We start from the raw sequence: 16219 nt of genomic DNA, 5'->3' as shown, positions 1-16219 counted from the left end.
GGAGTTAGACTCTATATAAGTATATAGGTTGCCATATTGTATGGGGATATTAAATTGCTTTAAGTAGTGTCAGGAGCGATCCATGATGTTGAAAACATGTAGAAATTATTCTGGTGGTCCTAATGCAACTGACAACCCCATAAGAGACCTTGAGCCAGTAGATACAGAATTGGGTTGCACCACTCAGAATGTGGTCCAAAGAATGGAAGGGGAACTCAACTATTGGGGAAGGCTAATATTCTGGATGTTAAGTTTAGAGCATGGTCCAACTTTAAAAAAATACATTATTGCTACCTATCTGAATATTTTTATATTAAAAATGGTACTTGTTCGAATATATTTTGAATCGGACATATACCTGTCCGAATATATTTTTTATATTCAGTATAGGGTATACCTTTAAAAAAAATTACGTTCAAACATGTGTATGTCAGAATATTTTTTTTTACATTTAGGTAACTTTTTACCATTGTTGGAATGTATTCTTTTTTTGCCATGATCTTGTTTACGTCTAGAGTATATTAGTCATTACCGAAATGTGTTGTAGTTATGATAGAAAGCAGAGAGTAGTAGCAAAAATTGCAAGAAATTAGCATAATTACTCTGTCCAATTGAACATTATTTAATAACAACTTCAAACATATTGACCTTGGAGTTCAAGCAAACAAAACAAATGCTTAAATAGCTCTCATGAGCAACATTTCCTTCTTTTTACAAATAAGTTGAAATAAATTACTAATAAGCATTTTCACTACTTACATACACAAAGCACAGCAAGGAGTGCTTATAAGTTAAAGGAAATAACATGAACATGCTCCAGCATAGTTGTGAAAAACAAGACCCCAGATCCTCATAATTTAGATAAAAAAGTGTAAAAATAATCTCACTGAAAACTTGACTGGATGCTGATCTCCAAGTCTGCTTGTCCAGTTGCTTCGGTCACATTAATTTCGTCGATATGCTTAGTTTTGTTTCTGAGTTCATATATGCCACTGTCATCATTCACATTACTCTTATCGTAGTTGTTACTGTTGGTGCTGGCAATTTTGTCATTTAATTGTGTGCGATGCTTTCTTCGAGCAACATCTCCTTTGACCTTCTCCCCTTCAGATGAATTAACCGCACCACTGTTGCTCTTTCGCCGGCCCAACTTTGGAGATTTTGCACGTGTTGGTGGCAGCTGGCAAAGACATGTAACTCAAATTTTGTAAAGCCGACAACTTGAAAAATATGCCTACAAGTATAACTTGATCTTTTTTATAGCGTGCTTTTTTTAAAGTTTTGATTCCTAAAATAGCTTAGCATGTCTGATTCTGAAGTTTACATTCTACTGAATCGCAAACATGATACTATTAAAAGTATACGAACAGTACAACATACCTTCTTCAATTCAACCTTAGGTGGAGGCCCCTCGTAGTAAAAGCTTGGCATAGGGCTTGCTTTAAACATTAAACTCCTCCTCAGCTGCTTGATAGCTTCCTCCTTTTCTTCCTTAAATGTTTCAAAATTGGCGAACGAATCAGTGATAAAACGAACCTCTAAACTTAAGAAGTAACAAAATGATAATGAATATCTTGTTTTTAAGATACTTGAGAAAGTGGTGTACCTTGGTCCTTGCTTCAGTTTGAGTCTTCTCAGCTTCCATTGCTTGGTGCTTTTCCTCTAATTTTGTATAAAACTAAAAAAGGGAAAATTCACCAATCAATTTCAGGTAGAATAACAATGCAAACAAAGTTAACTAAAATACAGGCTGCTACCTCCCTCCTTTTCTCTGCACGTTCAGTGGACCGAAACACTGGTGCAGAAGCAACAGTTGCCCTGGACTTGGATGACCGCATAGAATTCACAGTTCTTTACATGGTCAAGGAGTAATATCAATTTTAAATTCAAAGAATATAAGAGCCGTTGCCAGAATAAGAAAAACATAGGATGAACTTTATCGCTCTTCAAATGAAAGGTTTAAGGATACATGATCGACGCAACTGAACAAGAATCGTCCTCATCGAGATGCTTCTTGTTATCAGGTTGCAATGGCTTTCTTGAAACCAAAGGAGGCTTCAACTTCAAGGTGCAAACAGACAAAACAAAAGCTTCAAGACTAAATGTAAAGGAATAGTAGTAAGTAGGCAAACAAACCATAAAAACAGTTCAGCAGTTGATTAGACTATGAAACATACAATTCAAATTTATTTCATTTTATCCATTTCTGAAGCAGTCCTTATGAGATGATTGTGTTATGAATGTAAGGACCTTTTTTCGATGAGAGAGGCATCCCAACCTTAAGCTATGAATATGAAAAAAATTACATCCAAAAATATGAAGCTTTACTTCAAGATTGATATTATTTTAGGAATAGTAATATAAAGTAGAATCAGAGCATATACCTGATTTTGTTTCAATAGATTTGGAGTTAAAACATTTTTTTTAGTTAAAGATTTTCTTTCGCTATTGCCCTTATTATCTTCTTCAAAAGCAGGGCGTGTTACAATCGTAGCACGCTTCTCAGTTGCTAGGGAAAATGGTTGTGGAATTGTCGCCTTTTTTTGAACACCTCCTGTAGACCTACTGTGAAGATTTCCAGCTGCAGATCCATGCTTCACAGTATCTCGGGGCTTGTGATTACTGTTTGTTTTGTGAGGTTTTGAACTTTTCTCATTGAGGACGCCCTCAAAATCTGAGGTTAACTTCTCGCTACTTTTAATGTTAGAGGCATCGGAAATTTTAACAGAAACTTCTATTGTACATTCCTTCACCTCGTATTCCTTTGTGCTCTCCCCTGAACTATGATGTTCAGTAGTCTCATTGATATGCTCATAAGACTCTGTAATATTGTGGTGATCAGTTCCAGTTTCATGACCTGAATCATGGGAAACGCCATCTGAATAGACTACGACACAATCTGGCTCCTTGATGATACATATCTCTGTATCTTCTATTGCCATAGCACTATATGAAATAAAGAAATGTCAGAACCAAATAAATCGACTTTATTGAAACACCAAAATTATCTTTGGCCAAAGGTCAGTATAGTTAGTTTTACAATTATGCCTTGCCAAAAACATAACAGAAAGTTATATAATACTTCACAACATAAATAAGTGCATAAATGATTGTGAAGGGTTGAAATCAGGATTTTCATATTTGTGGTCACAATTGTGATTTCTTGAAGAATCATTTTAGGTTTTTTACTACCGGAAAAAAGTAAAACGTCATGACCTATAGGCGAAGAAATGCTTATGTCCTATACTCCTATACTAAAAATAAATATGCTTGAAAGTAGAAAATTATGAAGTGTACTGACGTAATTGACGATTCACATTGAGTAGATCAGTGACAAATGTAAATTTGTACAGGCATATCCATAAATTATAGTGATAGAAACATCATTTAGATAGGAGTAAAGGACTATACCGCATATATTAAGTTTTATTATAAAAAGAAAGAAAATGACTAACTACCTTTTATTGATTGGTTTTGATTACATATGATTATACAAGAACAATACATCTTCAGGTTTGCTTAAATTATATAAAAATAGTTAGTACCAACATCGATAACGCAGTTTAAAGAAATAGTAAAATACACACCCGTTGAACTTTCTCAAGCTCCAAAATCTCTTTAGAAATATCTTAAATGTTGTTTTTTTACCAACATATTCAATTCAACACAAATCACATGGATGCTATTTCCTTTTCCCAAAACTGGATCAAAGTCATCAAGCCACGCAAATGCTTCAAGTGAGCATTGCTTTGAAACATATCAAAACTTTTAAAAACAAGAAATTGGGGTTTCAAGTTTCAACATACAAAATGATTTCTGTTCTATTTCTTCAACCCCATTATAATAATATACGTTTTTCTCAGCAAATAACAACACCTTTACTTAAATTTTCCCACCAACCAAACAAAACCACATTACAAAAACATTACCCCAAAGGGCCCCTAACACAGAAAAGGTTAATAATTTACAAACCCATTATAAATAAAAGTAATTCCAGCAACAACTAAAATGTGACAGAAAGAAACAGATCTCAGAAAGAAAGAATGTTCATTTTCAAACATGCAAATGCAAAATGAAAATGGAAATGGAGAATGTGAAAAATGATGAGAAAAACTCACATTTTGAGTTGGATCTGGAAATAGTGCAGAATGTTTCGGTTTTTGTTCTGTAGTTTGTTGATGTTATGTTGTGTTGTCGCGCGTTTTATATCTACTGTGTTTGTTGTGCGCCTCGTCGGTCTCACGCCGTTTCTTCACGGAGTTAATTATTTCCTATTTTTCAAACTTTGAATTCCTTTCCCTCATTCACACATAGTAAACTATGAACTATGAAAGTTTGTGGGATAAAGTCTCGTTAGATTTGTAAAATGATTATAAAAAAAGTAATAAATTTGATTCTTATACATGATATTTGTTAACAATTACATAATTAAAAGATAAATTCTTTAATCATAAGTTTATAATAATTTTGGTGGTATAAAAAATATATTAAATTATTAAAGACAAAATCGTATGTGATAGTGTTTCTTTTTTGGTCTTCCTTTCCTTTTCTTTTTGTTTTTGAAAAGCTGTAACAAAAAACACTTTCGAGAAATGCTTTTTCAGGGTCGTGTAATTAGGATATGTCAGTCATTTTCAAATTCAACTAATTAAGACTAATTATTGGTGGGAGAATCTTGATTAGGAGCTCATCGCTTCATTAACCTAACTTCAAAGATAGACCATAATTGTTTTGAGGTAGGTATAGAGCATAAATCAATTAATAACAAAATGGGAAAGTCTAACACACGTTTAATAAGCATATATTAAATATTTTTCAATGCATATTTGAATTTGTTTAACTTTAATTCATTATCAATTAGTCATTCCCCCCTAAAAGTCACTTTAATTGGGCAAATGCACTCTCCCCTCCTTTCTTTTAAAGAAAACGTTGCTAGTTAAAAAAATAAGAAACAAAAATACATACAATAATAATGTATGAGATTTATATATTGTCGTTATATTATTTATGTTTAATTATCATCGACTTTTCAAAAAAATAATATAAATAAATAGTGATGATAGTATAAATTTGTATTTATTAAATAAGTGAAGTTTGTGTATGCTAGAACTAAGTTTGACCAACTATGACGTGAGACTGAGATATTCTCAGTCCAGCTTACAAGGTGAAGGAAATGATGCAATAAGAGAATGATAAATGGACCAAGTGTATTTATAAAGGTTTCAACTCACAACCTAATTAACTAAGTTGACTTTAGCGAGATATACACTAAGTTATATTAATTATTAAATTATTAAATTTTGCTTACAATTGTTTTTTCTTCCATTTTGGAGTAAAAATAGGAGTCTCTATAGTATTAACTAAAATAAATAAACCAAATAATCATGCTCTTGTTAAAATCTACGGATTAGCAAGTGATAGTGCTTGCTAAGTTGTGTAAATCAAACGATAATTAAACTTTAAAACCAATAAATGAATGAGATTAGTTAGAGTATCATTCTTAACGTAAAAGAATAATTAATTCTGTCGGTTTTAGTAACATATTCACATATCTCAGTTGTAATTATTATTATTCAATAAGAATAAGAACAAGTATCACTCTCAACCCAGCTAAGCACACATACCTCTAGTGTATATTAATTAAATGTCTAAACCTATCTTAAGACTAATTTATGGTGAACAGTGATAATCATCAATTGATGATGTTCTTGTCTTTGCAAAAAAGCGATTAAAGAAAAGACATTCTATCTAAAACATTGCTTAGACCCTATCCATGAATATTCTTGCTTAACCCCTTGATAAATGCTCAACGCCCTCTAACATTTTTTCAAATCATAGGTCATTCATTCATAATCCATTTCACGTCCATGTTAAGTTCCAACCATTACATAAAGTAGAGTTAGTATGCAAGTTTTGAATTGGGAAATACTTTATGTTTTCTAGTTTTATTGGAAAATCTACATGTCTATAAATTCTTTCTGAGAAGAAAAAATGTAGGTACCGATAATGTCTAAATTTTATATATTGTTATTATACCATCTATTATTCATATTTAATCATCGTCAACTCTTCACAAAATAGTATAAATGAATGATGGATTATGCAAAAACCATTTGCAACTTATATAACAATCAAAGAGAAGCTCAATGTGTCAATCAACTAAGTAAAAGAAGCTCAGCTTTGTTAGAAACTCCATGTTTATTGAAACGTATAGACGATAGAGTGGATTGAACGAAATGAGATTTCTATTTTCAGTCGCACTCAATTGTGAGGTTGGCATTAGCTTTTTAAGAACATAGCTAACCTTTCTTAGAAAGAGCATGCATTAAATTATTTGAATATTAAATAAAACTATTCAAAAATATTTGATAAGCAAAGTCGCCGCCATCACCAAGCATCGCTGTAAACCCAATCACAACAACCTCGATCCATATCATCAAATGTGAACCACATTTTCTTTCTGTCTTATGCATTTCCTTTTTTCTTTTGCAATTGTTTTATGTTCAAAGGCTCAATTGAATTAATTTTGAAATGCCCATATGAAATACATGTGACTAACGAAAAAACACAAAAACATAGAGAAGCAAGAAATCTAACAAATTTTGGATCACATATTAATGTTTAAAGAGAAAAAGATGTGTATACAGACAGTATAACAGTTTTCATACTGTTACTACATCATCCATCATTTATTTTTAATTATTATTGATTTTTAAATAAAAGTAATGTAAATGAATGACAGATGATGCACTGGCTGTGTATATATCTTGACATCGTCAGTACATAAATATTACATTCATGTTTAAAATATGTTTAGGGTCATTATTTTTAAGTAGTCAAATTAAAGTGATCTAATTTAAGTCAGATATATGCTTATAGACATAATTGTCATGAAAATTATTGTGATGATACAAAAAATCTCATTTCTATTTTATGACTGGCAAAATTGGAAATAAAAAAATCAAGTAGCATCACCCTTCATGAAAATATATGCACTTCTTATAAATAAGGGGTTACGGTCTCCAATTGTAGACAACAACAAGAACCACAACATATATGTTAAACAACTTCATTTTCTTCATCCTATTAAAAGAGAAACTAAGGATATGAGTGATCTACAATTGGAATGTCAAAAACCTACATATTCTACTATGATAGGTACAAGAATAAAGGAGGACATTTAGATACAAGGACACAGACTTAATCGATACATAATGAAAGATAATATAAAGTTCATTCATTATATTCTCTATAAATATATTAAGGTACATTTCCAACCTAATTTTATATATATTTTCGATGATTTGACCATATAATAATAGTATTATTCACCATCTTTAGTAGTATAGTTTATCTTAAGTATAAAGTCTCCCACCTATTTTATTCATCAAAAAACACCACAATGATGACGAAGTGGAAGAATGAGGGAATTGGTGTGAGAGGAAAACATTGAATTGTAGGGAATGATTGTTTGGAGGGAATAAATTAAGTAGAATAGGTGAAGTGGAAGGAGGGATGGGTGTTAGAGACGAGGAAGACAAAGGGTGTAAAATGAGAATGATGATCAAGAGTCTAACATGGTGTCCTCATCTTTGTACCGCTCACTTATATTTAAACAAGTGGTTTAAATGTATTATTTTTGTAAATTAAAATTAAAACAAAGTATTATTTTTTATTTGTTGACAAACACTAATTAATTCGGGACAAAAAAACAAGAAGCTTAAGGAATAAAGGATCCCGTTCCTTAAAATGGTTACTACAAGAGGCTTGCTAAGAGGATTAGATGCTATTTTGGTTAAAGGGGCAATTCTAGGAGTTAGGGCTAAATGTTAGATTTTTTATGTAAATACTAAATATAATGCCTCTAACTTATATGATTGGATTCGACTGCAATGTATAAATTTAACATATAAAACTATATCAATATAAAAAAAATATTTTAATTGAGAAAAAATTAGTAAATATACTTTTCAAATACATAAGACTACCTTCAATATACTTTTCAACCATGGAATTCAAATCCCAATCATGTATGATCTTGTGAATTCAAGTCAAATTACACCAAGCTTTGGGGAACCCAAAAAGAGTAAGAAAAACCACCGGAAATAAGGACTTAAGGTCTCTTGAATTTGTCCTGTATGAGACTTATCTCTCCAGCTCTAAAAGTGGAACATAAAGTCCCTAACAAAAACTAAAACTACCTTACTAATTGAATCACTGCACTATTCTTGAATCTCTTCGTAGTTGAAACAACATCCTACTAAAATATACGCATAAAAGGAAATTCTAAACAGCCAAAGTAAAATGTAGGTATTTTTTCTTATTTTATAACTATCTTTATCAGATTGAATTAATCTATCCCACCTGTTTAAACTTTAAAGCATATCTAAGATTTTGAAACGCAATGTGGACAGCTGAGAAAGTGAGATCTCTCTATTAACTTCAGTAAGGTTAGTACTAACCGTTATTCAGAAATCAATTACCCAGCTCATTTTGCATTTTACGGTTTGAGCCTTCATTGTTTTGGGATCTCTCCACTGTGATTCTATATTTCTATCCAAGATCTCCTATGTTATCAACCTCTCCCTTTTTCTAGGTGATAGAGAGTAGAAGACAACATGCCTGTTAAAGAAGTGCAAATAACCAATTTCTTCCATTCTTCGGCATTAAATTCCCAGCTAAGTTTAAGAGTTGTGGCTTCTCTTTTTTGAAGAAACTGGATAATATCGAAGAATGAATGTAAATATATTATTACTAAGGAAATCTGCAGATAAAATATGTAACATAATCATGAGAACAAATCCCCATTTTGATTATGGTACATTACAATCCATTTGACATAACCATCTTTTTAAGAGTAATTTGCATAAGGTTGCATAACTCATTCAACCAAACTATATTTCAAGCTTCAATTCCATACCAACAACTAAAACTTCTGCAGATCTGACAGTCAAGATACTTCTAATACCTGGGCCAGTTTAGGAAGCAGGTGCATCAGAGGTAGAGCTCACATTCTCAGACACTGGTGTTGTAGGTGGAACATATATACGTGCTTTCTTGAGAATTTCAGCAACAACCCAATTTTTACGCTTGCTCAAAGGCCTTGAAGGATCCAGCCGAACCTGAAAAGACAAAAGTAAAAATGATTGCTTATTAAGTGATAAATGAAAACAATGGTAATCAAAAGAACTTAATCCAATCAAAAGTTCATGCTACTAACTCGGTCACCAATGTTACAGAGATTGTTCTCATCGTGGGCCATGAACTTAGAGGTACGCTTGATGTAACGGTTGTAAAGTTTGTGGTGGAATAGCCTATCCACTGCCACCACCACCGACTTCTGCATCTTATTGGAAACCACCATTCCTATCACTTGTTTCATCTTTCTCTCTCACCTGCAACCCCCTATGTCAGATTCAGATGTAAAAATACAACTTACTAATGACAAATAAAAATAATTAACTTCACACTTGTATCTCTGGGAAAATAGTCAAAAGATTATTGAATAACAAATATACATCAATTAACTCAGATCAAAAAAAGAAAACTTTCCACAAATCCAGCAAGAATACTAGGTCAATAGTTCAGATAATTAACAAGTTAACTGTCACATTTTCACGAACATCCTATGTGAGTCCTAATAAACTATATTGAATCTCATAATGTTGTGTGTTTGGTAACTCCATTCACTGAAGAACCCTTAACCTCGGGCAGCATGCTTAGTCAGCTTAGTGACAGGTGCCGTCAACTCTGTTTGAGTGCTTCGAATTCCAATTTTACAAACATGTAAGAAGCATCTCAGAGTCATGGGCTCTTCTCTTTCTATAGCATAAACAATAAAACGCATCTTCTAATCCAGTTTTCAATCACACTTCATAGCAAAACGGTTTTTTAAGAGAACCTTCATCCCTAGTCCAAAGACATGTCTGAGAAATTTCTGAACTTCATGTCTAACTCTATCAAGTGAGTTCAATTAGCCCTCAGGTTACGATTAGAAGAGAGCTCATCTTTAATTGCTTTCCTACGTAAATCCATTGTTTTCTTAAAGCCTACTTTTTTTTTTAAAATTTAGCTGAGGATTCTTAGTCACTGCATATGGCACTATGTATGCTTTTGCCATCCAACTAGCTACATAAATTATAAATACGTATAAATTTCAAGCACACAGCAGAATCATGAATACCACATTCATTAGAATAAAAAATTCCAATAAGTTACAAGATCCGCATTCACTAAAAATTCTCTTATAGCAAAAAAGTAACAATGTTTAGTTTTCTAGACCCATTCAAACAACATTTATGAGGTTGAAACATTTCGTCGAACACCTTGTATGCATCTCATAAACATACAAACCAATGCAATATAGCACCATGTTTAAGAGTAGATACAAATGAAATATAAAGAAAAGAAAAATATAAGTAGCCCATCGTCATCAGTAATAGACAAGAGGGGGAACAATATGCTTTTAAAATAGTGTACTTTCGGGGGGAAATAAATTGATACATAAGAGAAATCTTACCGGGAGTAATTGGGTCAAAATGACGGTTGTTTAAAGTGCTTCTCGGCGGCAGTTATCAAGCGGGATCGGCCGTGGAATGGCGCGGCGCGGCGCGGCGCGATGATATGGTCTGTTCGAGAAGATGGAGACTCGCGTGAGAATTGAGAACAAAGTTGGGTTTTCGCTTTTGGGTTTATGTGATGTTTAATTTTGGGCATGTATTTAAGATAAAAATAATGTATGTCAAGTGTGTATGATTTTTAAATTGAGTTTAGAAAATGGCTTTTTTTTTCTATCAAAAGTATTATTCTCTTGTAAGGAAGTAGTTATTTTTGGTTTATGATTATACTTCCAACAAATATAATTTTAATGAATTGAATTTTTGATCATTATAAAGAAAAATTTTACTAAATTTTATATCACTAAACTAATGTTTTCTTAGTTAAAAAAATGGTTTAAATTTAAATACTTGAAAAATGGAGATCTAGTGCTTCTAAAAAATAATACTCCATTTGAAGAAATTATGATTTAACATTTATTTAATAAAACAATAATAATTTCTCTGATTTTTACAGAGTCATTAAAGTATTAAGCTACCTTTTTTTCTATTTGCAAAACAATATGTTACAAGTTTGGGTTTTTTTTGGTACATCTTTTTTTTGGTTTTTTTATGAAGATGATAAATAGTAAAATTCACATTTTGCAAAATCATATCAAAATTCAGGCGTAACCGTGAAACTGAGGATCCAGTTATAGCAACCAAGTCGGGTCAGCTATTAGAAACGTTGACCCTATCGGCGCAACACAGTTCGTGCAGAAGAACGAAGCAGCAAAACACCATAGCCATAAATTCACTCATACACTTGCTTGTTCCTTTTCCTTCTCCATGGATGAAGAGACAAAGAGACACACATGCTTGAAACTCGACATTCCTAACAACAACACCAAAGACACCGAACCCATTTTCGTAAAGGGCACTTGGTTTAAGACTCACTTCAACCTCGGCATCACCGATGGTCTCAACGCTTGGTTCTGCCACGGTACCATTTTTTCACTCTTTTCATCTTTTTCAATTACCCTTTTACGTTTTGATGATAAAACAATCATCAAGTTTTGATTTTGTTCTGTGGGTTTATAAGCATCGGAGGAGGAGGTTAAACAACGTGCTACTCAGTGGGACCAACCAGTTTCAGAGTATGTTCAGTTAGCCGAACGCTACTTGGGTTTTCAACAACCTGGCTCTGTATATGCCTTTGCTGATGCTGGTGATGGCCATAAAAGGGTAACAAAATTTATCATCTTACACTAACTCATTACATCGTTGTTTTTTTATTTATTACCTGATTAATTATGTATATATTAGTGGTTAATAATGCTTATAGGTGGTAAAGGAGTTAACCGTGATGTGAGAAAATCAACCATGTGTAAAAAATAATACAAAAAGTAGTGTGTGAGAATATTGAGGTTGAAAGAGAAATTATTATGTTATTGCATTTGTGTGTGATGTGTTTGGATTAGTCTAACTCCAACCAAGTGTACTTTGCAGGAAAATTACACTGACTTGCTCCATGGTTTAGCTTAATTATCCTCAGCACCTTTTTTATTTTAGAAATTACATTCACCTTTCCTTGAGGTTTATGTTATCTTTGCACTTACCTTCCTGAAGGAGGGTTATGATAGAAATTTTTCCAATGAGTGTAACTTTAATTGGATTAGTTTAGTTTGTTTTCAAAGAAGCTTAGAGTCATGATACTTACACTTCTAATTGGATGGCATCATGGTCTCACTGTAACTTTTTCCCAATGGTCTGGATTGTGCACATGCCCTTACATAATTTGTGAAAGTATCTATTCTTTTCCCAAAATCTTATAATCAAAATGCGGAGAGAATTTTGTCTGACCAACCTTTTTGTTTTGAGTGCAATATAGCTAATGAGATGATTAGAAGAGGAGCTGACTTATGAGAACCTATGAAAATAGTGTATGACATTCTATATCAGATCTTTATAGCTTATTTCAAGAAGCTTATTGAATAAAGGCTTAACTTAACTTATTACCCAAATGCAACAACAACCACACCTTATCCCAATAGGTAGGGTCAGTTACATGGATCGAACGATGCCCTAAATAAACACACCCTTTCTCTTGATTGTGTTTATCATTAATATTTGTTTGTGATTTTTCTGAGGGGAACAGGAGCAGGAGGTGTATTGGCTATGTGGTTATTTGAATTTGGAATATAGGAATTTTATATATATTTTTGTTTGTTGGTGCTGGGGGGAGGGATATAAATTTTGAGATAAGGAGAAAGAAAGGAGAAAAGTGGAGAGAGAATACGAAAAACTATTTACAGTTGAGGTGATGCTTTCAATTGAAAATTGTTGGGCATTCTGATGTATGTGATTTTGTTGATTGAGGTGCTACTTCAACTATTTTTATGCGATTGATGTGAAAGTTGCAGTTGTCGTGGACATTTGAAAAGGAAGGAATGACTCTTCAATGGAGATGGAAATGCATGCTGTCCCCTAACTCTAAAAAAACTACTGCAGAAATATTGAACTTTCTCATGGATGCAAACATAACACTAAGTGTAAGATTTTCATAACTTTTAGACTGTCTCAATTATTTTTGGTACATGTAACGTTATCCTGGATCGAGATTTAATCTGTTAGTCTCTCGTTCGCTACATGACCTTTGCAAAGATGTTAAATGAGCTGTGTTAAGCCTTGCGAAACTTAAGCTTGATCTACTTGCTAGTTCCTGCATATAGAGTTTATTCAGCTTGACAGTTAAACCTTCATAAACTTAGCACAGTAAGCCTTGATGATCTTTACTTGTCATATTTGAGGTACAATGTAATGTTATAAGTGTTATAGGCTTATAGCTTTTATTTGCATTGTGATAAATTTTGATTACACATGGCCTAAACATAAGCTAATGCAAAGCTTGTGGGAAGAATAATGTTGTGTTTTATCAACACTTCTTAAGTTGAATTAACTTTAAATTTGAAGTTTGTCATCTTCCCAAAATTTGACATTTTCACTGATATGTGTGTGTGTGTACACTAAACTATGGCTGATTAATACGACTTTGTTGTATATGACATGACTTCTCGACTAGAAGGCATCATATATCTTAGACATTTTAGTGACGCCCAAGCTAATTGGCTATATGGGTTAAATAGTGATGTGAACAGATAAAAACAATTCTTATGAAATATCATATTTTTTATGTCCAGCAAATTACAAAAGGTGAAGTACTAAAACTTCTTCCCCTGCCATGAATGTATCTTTATGTATAGAAAGTGCAATTGTTGTTGTTAATTGCATTTTGCCATCAATGTGGGGATTCCAATTGCAATTTCTTTTGCCAAGAACAGGATTAGGGAGCCTGTCACATATTCAAATCCTAGTGGATGTATGTGAAATTCACCATTGAATAGTATTGGAATAACATCATTACATACAACCCTCATACCTTTTCTTTAGTTTCGAGCATCATAGTTAGGCATGCCTATACTCTATATACATTTACAGGCACGGATGGATGCAAAGGTTGACAACGGTGGGGCCCAACTTCTCCCTCAATCGTACAATTTGTTAGTATATGTAGTTAACTTCAATTACTTTTTACAATGTTGTGTGAATTATGCTAGTTCTTGCTTCAAATATTTGAATATCATATTTTATTTATAGGTTTGCTCTTTATAAATAAAGACTAAAATGGTATGGAATTTATATATATATAAATAATAAAATGGTAATTTTGAATTTTGAGTAATTTTGTGTGCTGTGATAAACTATTATTATTTTAGCCAAATATAATTGGTGATATGTTGTGAGACTTGATATATGAAAATGAGTCGAAATAATAAACTTGAGATAATTTTAGCCCCTTCCTGTGTACAGGAAGAAGTTGTGAAGAAAACAGAATTATTTGAGAAGATGAAAATGGAGGCTGAGAAATCTTTGGCCCTGAGTGAAAGAATTACTAATGAGAAGGTGGAATTCGAATCTGAAATCTATGCGAAGGTAAATATTTAATGTTGCTGTTTTTTGGGTGAATACTTCGATGCTGTTTTATTGTAATATCTATTTGTCCAATGAAAGTCTTGTCCTGCATGGTTGCCTGCAATAGCATGGTTCAACCATGTCACTGAAGAAGGCAGGATTTAACCTATTTTTAGCACTGAATTCCTAACTCGCGAGTTTACGGTAATATCGAATTACTGTTCTGCTTGGCATGTTCATCAATTTGGTGATTTAAATTCCATCAGGTGCATGAATTAATTTGTGTTATCTAGTTGGTTCTTTGCTGATGTTATGGCATGTAAACTAAGCTGTAATTGACTGCTTTATTTGGCCCTATGCATGAAAATGTTTTTCACTTTTCTTCTAAAATTTCAATTGTTATAAATCCTTAGAATGTAAGATAGTGAGTTTGCAACAGTTAATGCTTATAAGTTATAATATTTGAGTTATTTTGAAGGAGATTAAGGGTATTTACTTCAAAGCTTTTAGCTAAGCACATCTTATGCTTTGAATTTTTCAAACTTACATAGCTTGATTAAGTTTCAAGGGACTTGAACTAAATTCATTACACACTTTTAAATTACGATTGCAGTATTGTGTTTACCGCAATTGTAGAAAATGCAGCCACAATGTTGTGGCTACAATTGCGGTCGTGTACTGCAATTTAAAATACTGGTTACACAGACTAGTTCAAATCTATCATGTTTATATCTCCTTTTTAATTTCACCAGTTCCAATTATCAAGCTGACCTTTCATTTTTTGTTTTGTTTTAGTTTCTAGGGGTCTTAAATTCTAAGAAATCAAAACTAAGAGAGCTTCGGGATCAGCTTTCAAACTCGAAACAAGAGACCTCTGTGAAATCTCCTCAAGAGGAAGACACAGACAAAACTGAAAGTTTTGACGAAGAAAGTGATTACGACAAAAGCGATGAAGATCCTCATAAGGATATTGCTGGTTCTTCAAAACATGTTTCAATGAATAAGCCTTCTCGTGGAAGGAGAACTAGACGTTCTTGACATATTATTTGTATAACCAAGAGTAGATTTCAACCTTAGATTTGACATCTACGCCTTTTTCAACAACAAAAGAATAGTTTGGATGACAATGTATCCCTTGTTATTTGTTCTTTGTGATCCATATAGGACATTCTTAATCTTTTTTTTTCCTAGTAGACTTCATCAATTGTCTTATAACTATGTTGGTAGATAATCTTGTAACAACATATTATTAGTTCTTTTTTTATTTAACCAAAGTTTGAAATAACATTTTAATAGACTAAGCAAGGTGATTTAGTCTTACAAGTGACTAATTAATAAAGACAATAAAGTATCCCCGATAGGTTGGTATAAGGAGATAAGTTATTTCATCCACCCACTAAAATTATGACACGTGTTCTATTTAATTATTTTTTATAAAAATATTTCTAAAACTGAACAAAAATAGTATACATGTCATATTTTTATTAGTCGGAATAATGAGAAAGTTTATTCTGATTAATAAATACATGTTACATTGCATTGGAAGATATAATCATAAAGCTACCTGCGTAATTTAAATTAAATGTATGCCTTCCTTTTCTATTTACTGTTTTAGTGCTTAAAATATAAAATAGTAGGAGTCTCTGTATTTGTTGAGTTCACCATCCAATATTTTGTCTCTATATTTGTACTAATTTCTTTTTATTTTAGTG

General features: G+C 32.4%; 3 protein-coding genes across 6 annotated transcripts; 1 reads left to right on the top strand and 2 right to left on the bottom strand.

The window, feature by feature from the left end:
* On the bottom strand, positions 656–4255 carry LOC109335909 (protein WVD2-like 3). Of its 2 annotated transcripts, XM_019572163.1 has the most exons (8): positions 4119–4255; positions 2618–2946; positions 2385–2575; positions 1970–2061; positions 1758–1851; positions 1607–1678; positions 1381–1491; positions 825–1180 (listed from the first exon to the last, which is right to left on the bottom strand). In XM_019572163.1, the coding sequence occupies exons 2-8, from the start codon at positions 2940–2942 to the stop codon at positions 884–886; spliced, it is 1182 nt and encodes a 393-aa protein (XP_019427708.1). In that variant the 5' UTR covers positions 2943–2946; positions 4119–4255; the 3' UTR covers positions 825–883. The 2 variants fall into 2 exon arrangements, with proteins under 2 accessions (XP_019427707.1, XP_019427708.1); XM_019572162.1 differs by having other exon boundaries at positions 656–1180; positions 2385–2946.
* Positions 8766–10703, bottom strand: LOC109335911 (30S ribosomal protein S17-like). Of its 2 annotated transcripts, none has more exons than XM_019572167.1 (3): positions 10520–10703; positions 9221–9395; positions 8766–9122 (listed from the first exon to the last, which is right to left on the bottom strand). In XM_019572167.1, the coding sequence occupies exons 2-3, from the start codon at positions 9380–9382 to the stop codon at positions 8979–8981; spliced, it is 306 nt and encodes a 101-aa protein (XP_019427712.1). In that variant the 5' UTR covers positions 9383–9395; positions 10520–10703; the 3' UTR covers positions 8766–8978. The 2 variants fall into 2 exon arrangements, with proteins under 2 accessions (XP_019427712.1, XP_019427711.1); XM_019572166.1 differs by having other exon boundaries at positions 9221–9405; positions 10520–10671.
* On the top strand, positions 11158–15771 carry LOC109335910 (DNA repair protein XRCC4). 2 transcript variants are annotated; one of them, XM_019572165.1, is made up of 6 exons: positions 11158–11538; positions 11638–11780; positions 12959–13087; positions 14406–14528; positions 15303–15573; positions 15664–15771. In XM_019572165.1, exons 1-5 carry the CDS (start codon positions 11385–11387, stop codon positions 15543–15545), a joined length of 792 nt encoding a protein of 263 aa, XP_019427710.1. In that variant the 5' UTR covers positions 11158–11384; the 3' UTR covers positions 15546–15573; positions 15664–15771. The 2 variants fall into 2 exon arrangements, with proteins under 2 accessions (XP_019427710.1, XP_019427709.1); XM_019572164.1 differs by having other exon boundaries at positions 15303–15771.

This window comes from Lupinus angustifolius, chromosome LG20, assembly GCF_001865875.1.
Source record: "Lupinus angustifolius cultivar Tanjil chromosome LG20, LupAngTanjil_v1.0, whole genome shotgun sequence".
In the NCBI taxonomy this organism is placed as follows: domain Eukaryota; kingdom Viridiplantae; phylum Streptophyta; class Magnoliopsida; order Fabales; family Fabaceae; genus Lupinus; species Lupinus angustifolius.
This window is presented reverse-complemented; position numbering and strand designations above follow the sequence as displayed.

What these genes read in the sequence shown, in the direction of transcription:
- LOC109335910 (XM_019572165.1), top strand. Translation starts at nt 11,385, where the DNA reads ATGGATGAAGAGACAAAGAGACACACATGCTTGAAACTCGACATTCCT. An exon ending in ATGCAAACATAACACTAAGT is followed by an intron (nt 13,088 to 14,405) that starts GTAAGATTTTCA and finishes TCCTGTGTACAG; the next exon opens with GAAGAAGTTGTGAAGAAAAC. An exon ending in AATCTGAAATCTATGCGAAG is followed by an intron (nt 14,529 to 15,302) that starts GTAAATATTTAA and finishes GTTTTGTTTTAG; the next exon opens with TTTCTAGGGGTCTTAAATTC.
- LOC109335909 (XM_019572162.1), bottom strand. Translation starts at nt 2,942, where the DNA reads ATGGCAATAGAAGATACAGAGATATGTATCATCAAGGAGCCAGATTGT. An exon ending in ATCTATTGAAACAAAATCAG is followed by an intron (nt 2,062 to 2,384) that starts GTATATGCTCTG and finishes TGCACCTTGAAG; the next exon opens with TTGAAGCCTCCTTTGGTTTC. An exon ending in TGTTCAGTTGCGTCGATCAT is followed by an intron (nt 1,852 to 1,969) that starts GTATCCTTAAAC and finishes GACCATGTAAAG; the next exon opens with AACTGTGAATTCTATGCGGT.
- LOC109335911 (XM_019572167.1), bottom strand. Translation starts at nt 9,382, where the DNA reads ATGAAACAAGTGATAGGAATGGTGGTTTCCAATAAGATGCAGAAGTCG. An exon ending in TCTGTAACATTGGTGACCGA is followed by an intron (nt 9,123 to 9,220) that starts GTTAGTAGCATG and finishes TTGTCTTTTCAG; the next exon opens with GTTCGGCTGGATCCTTCAAG.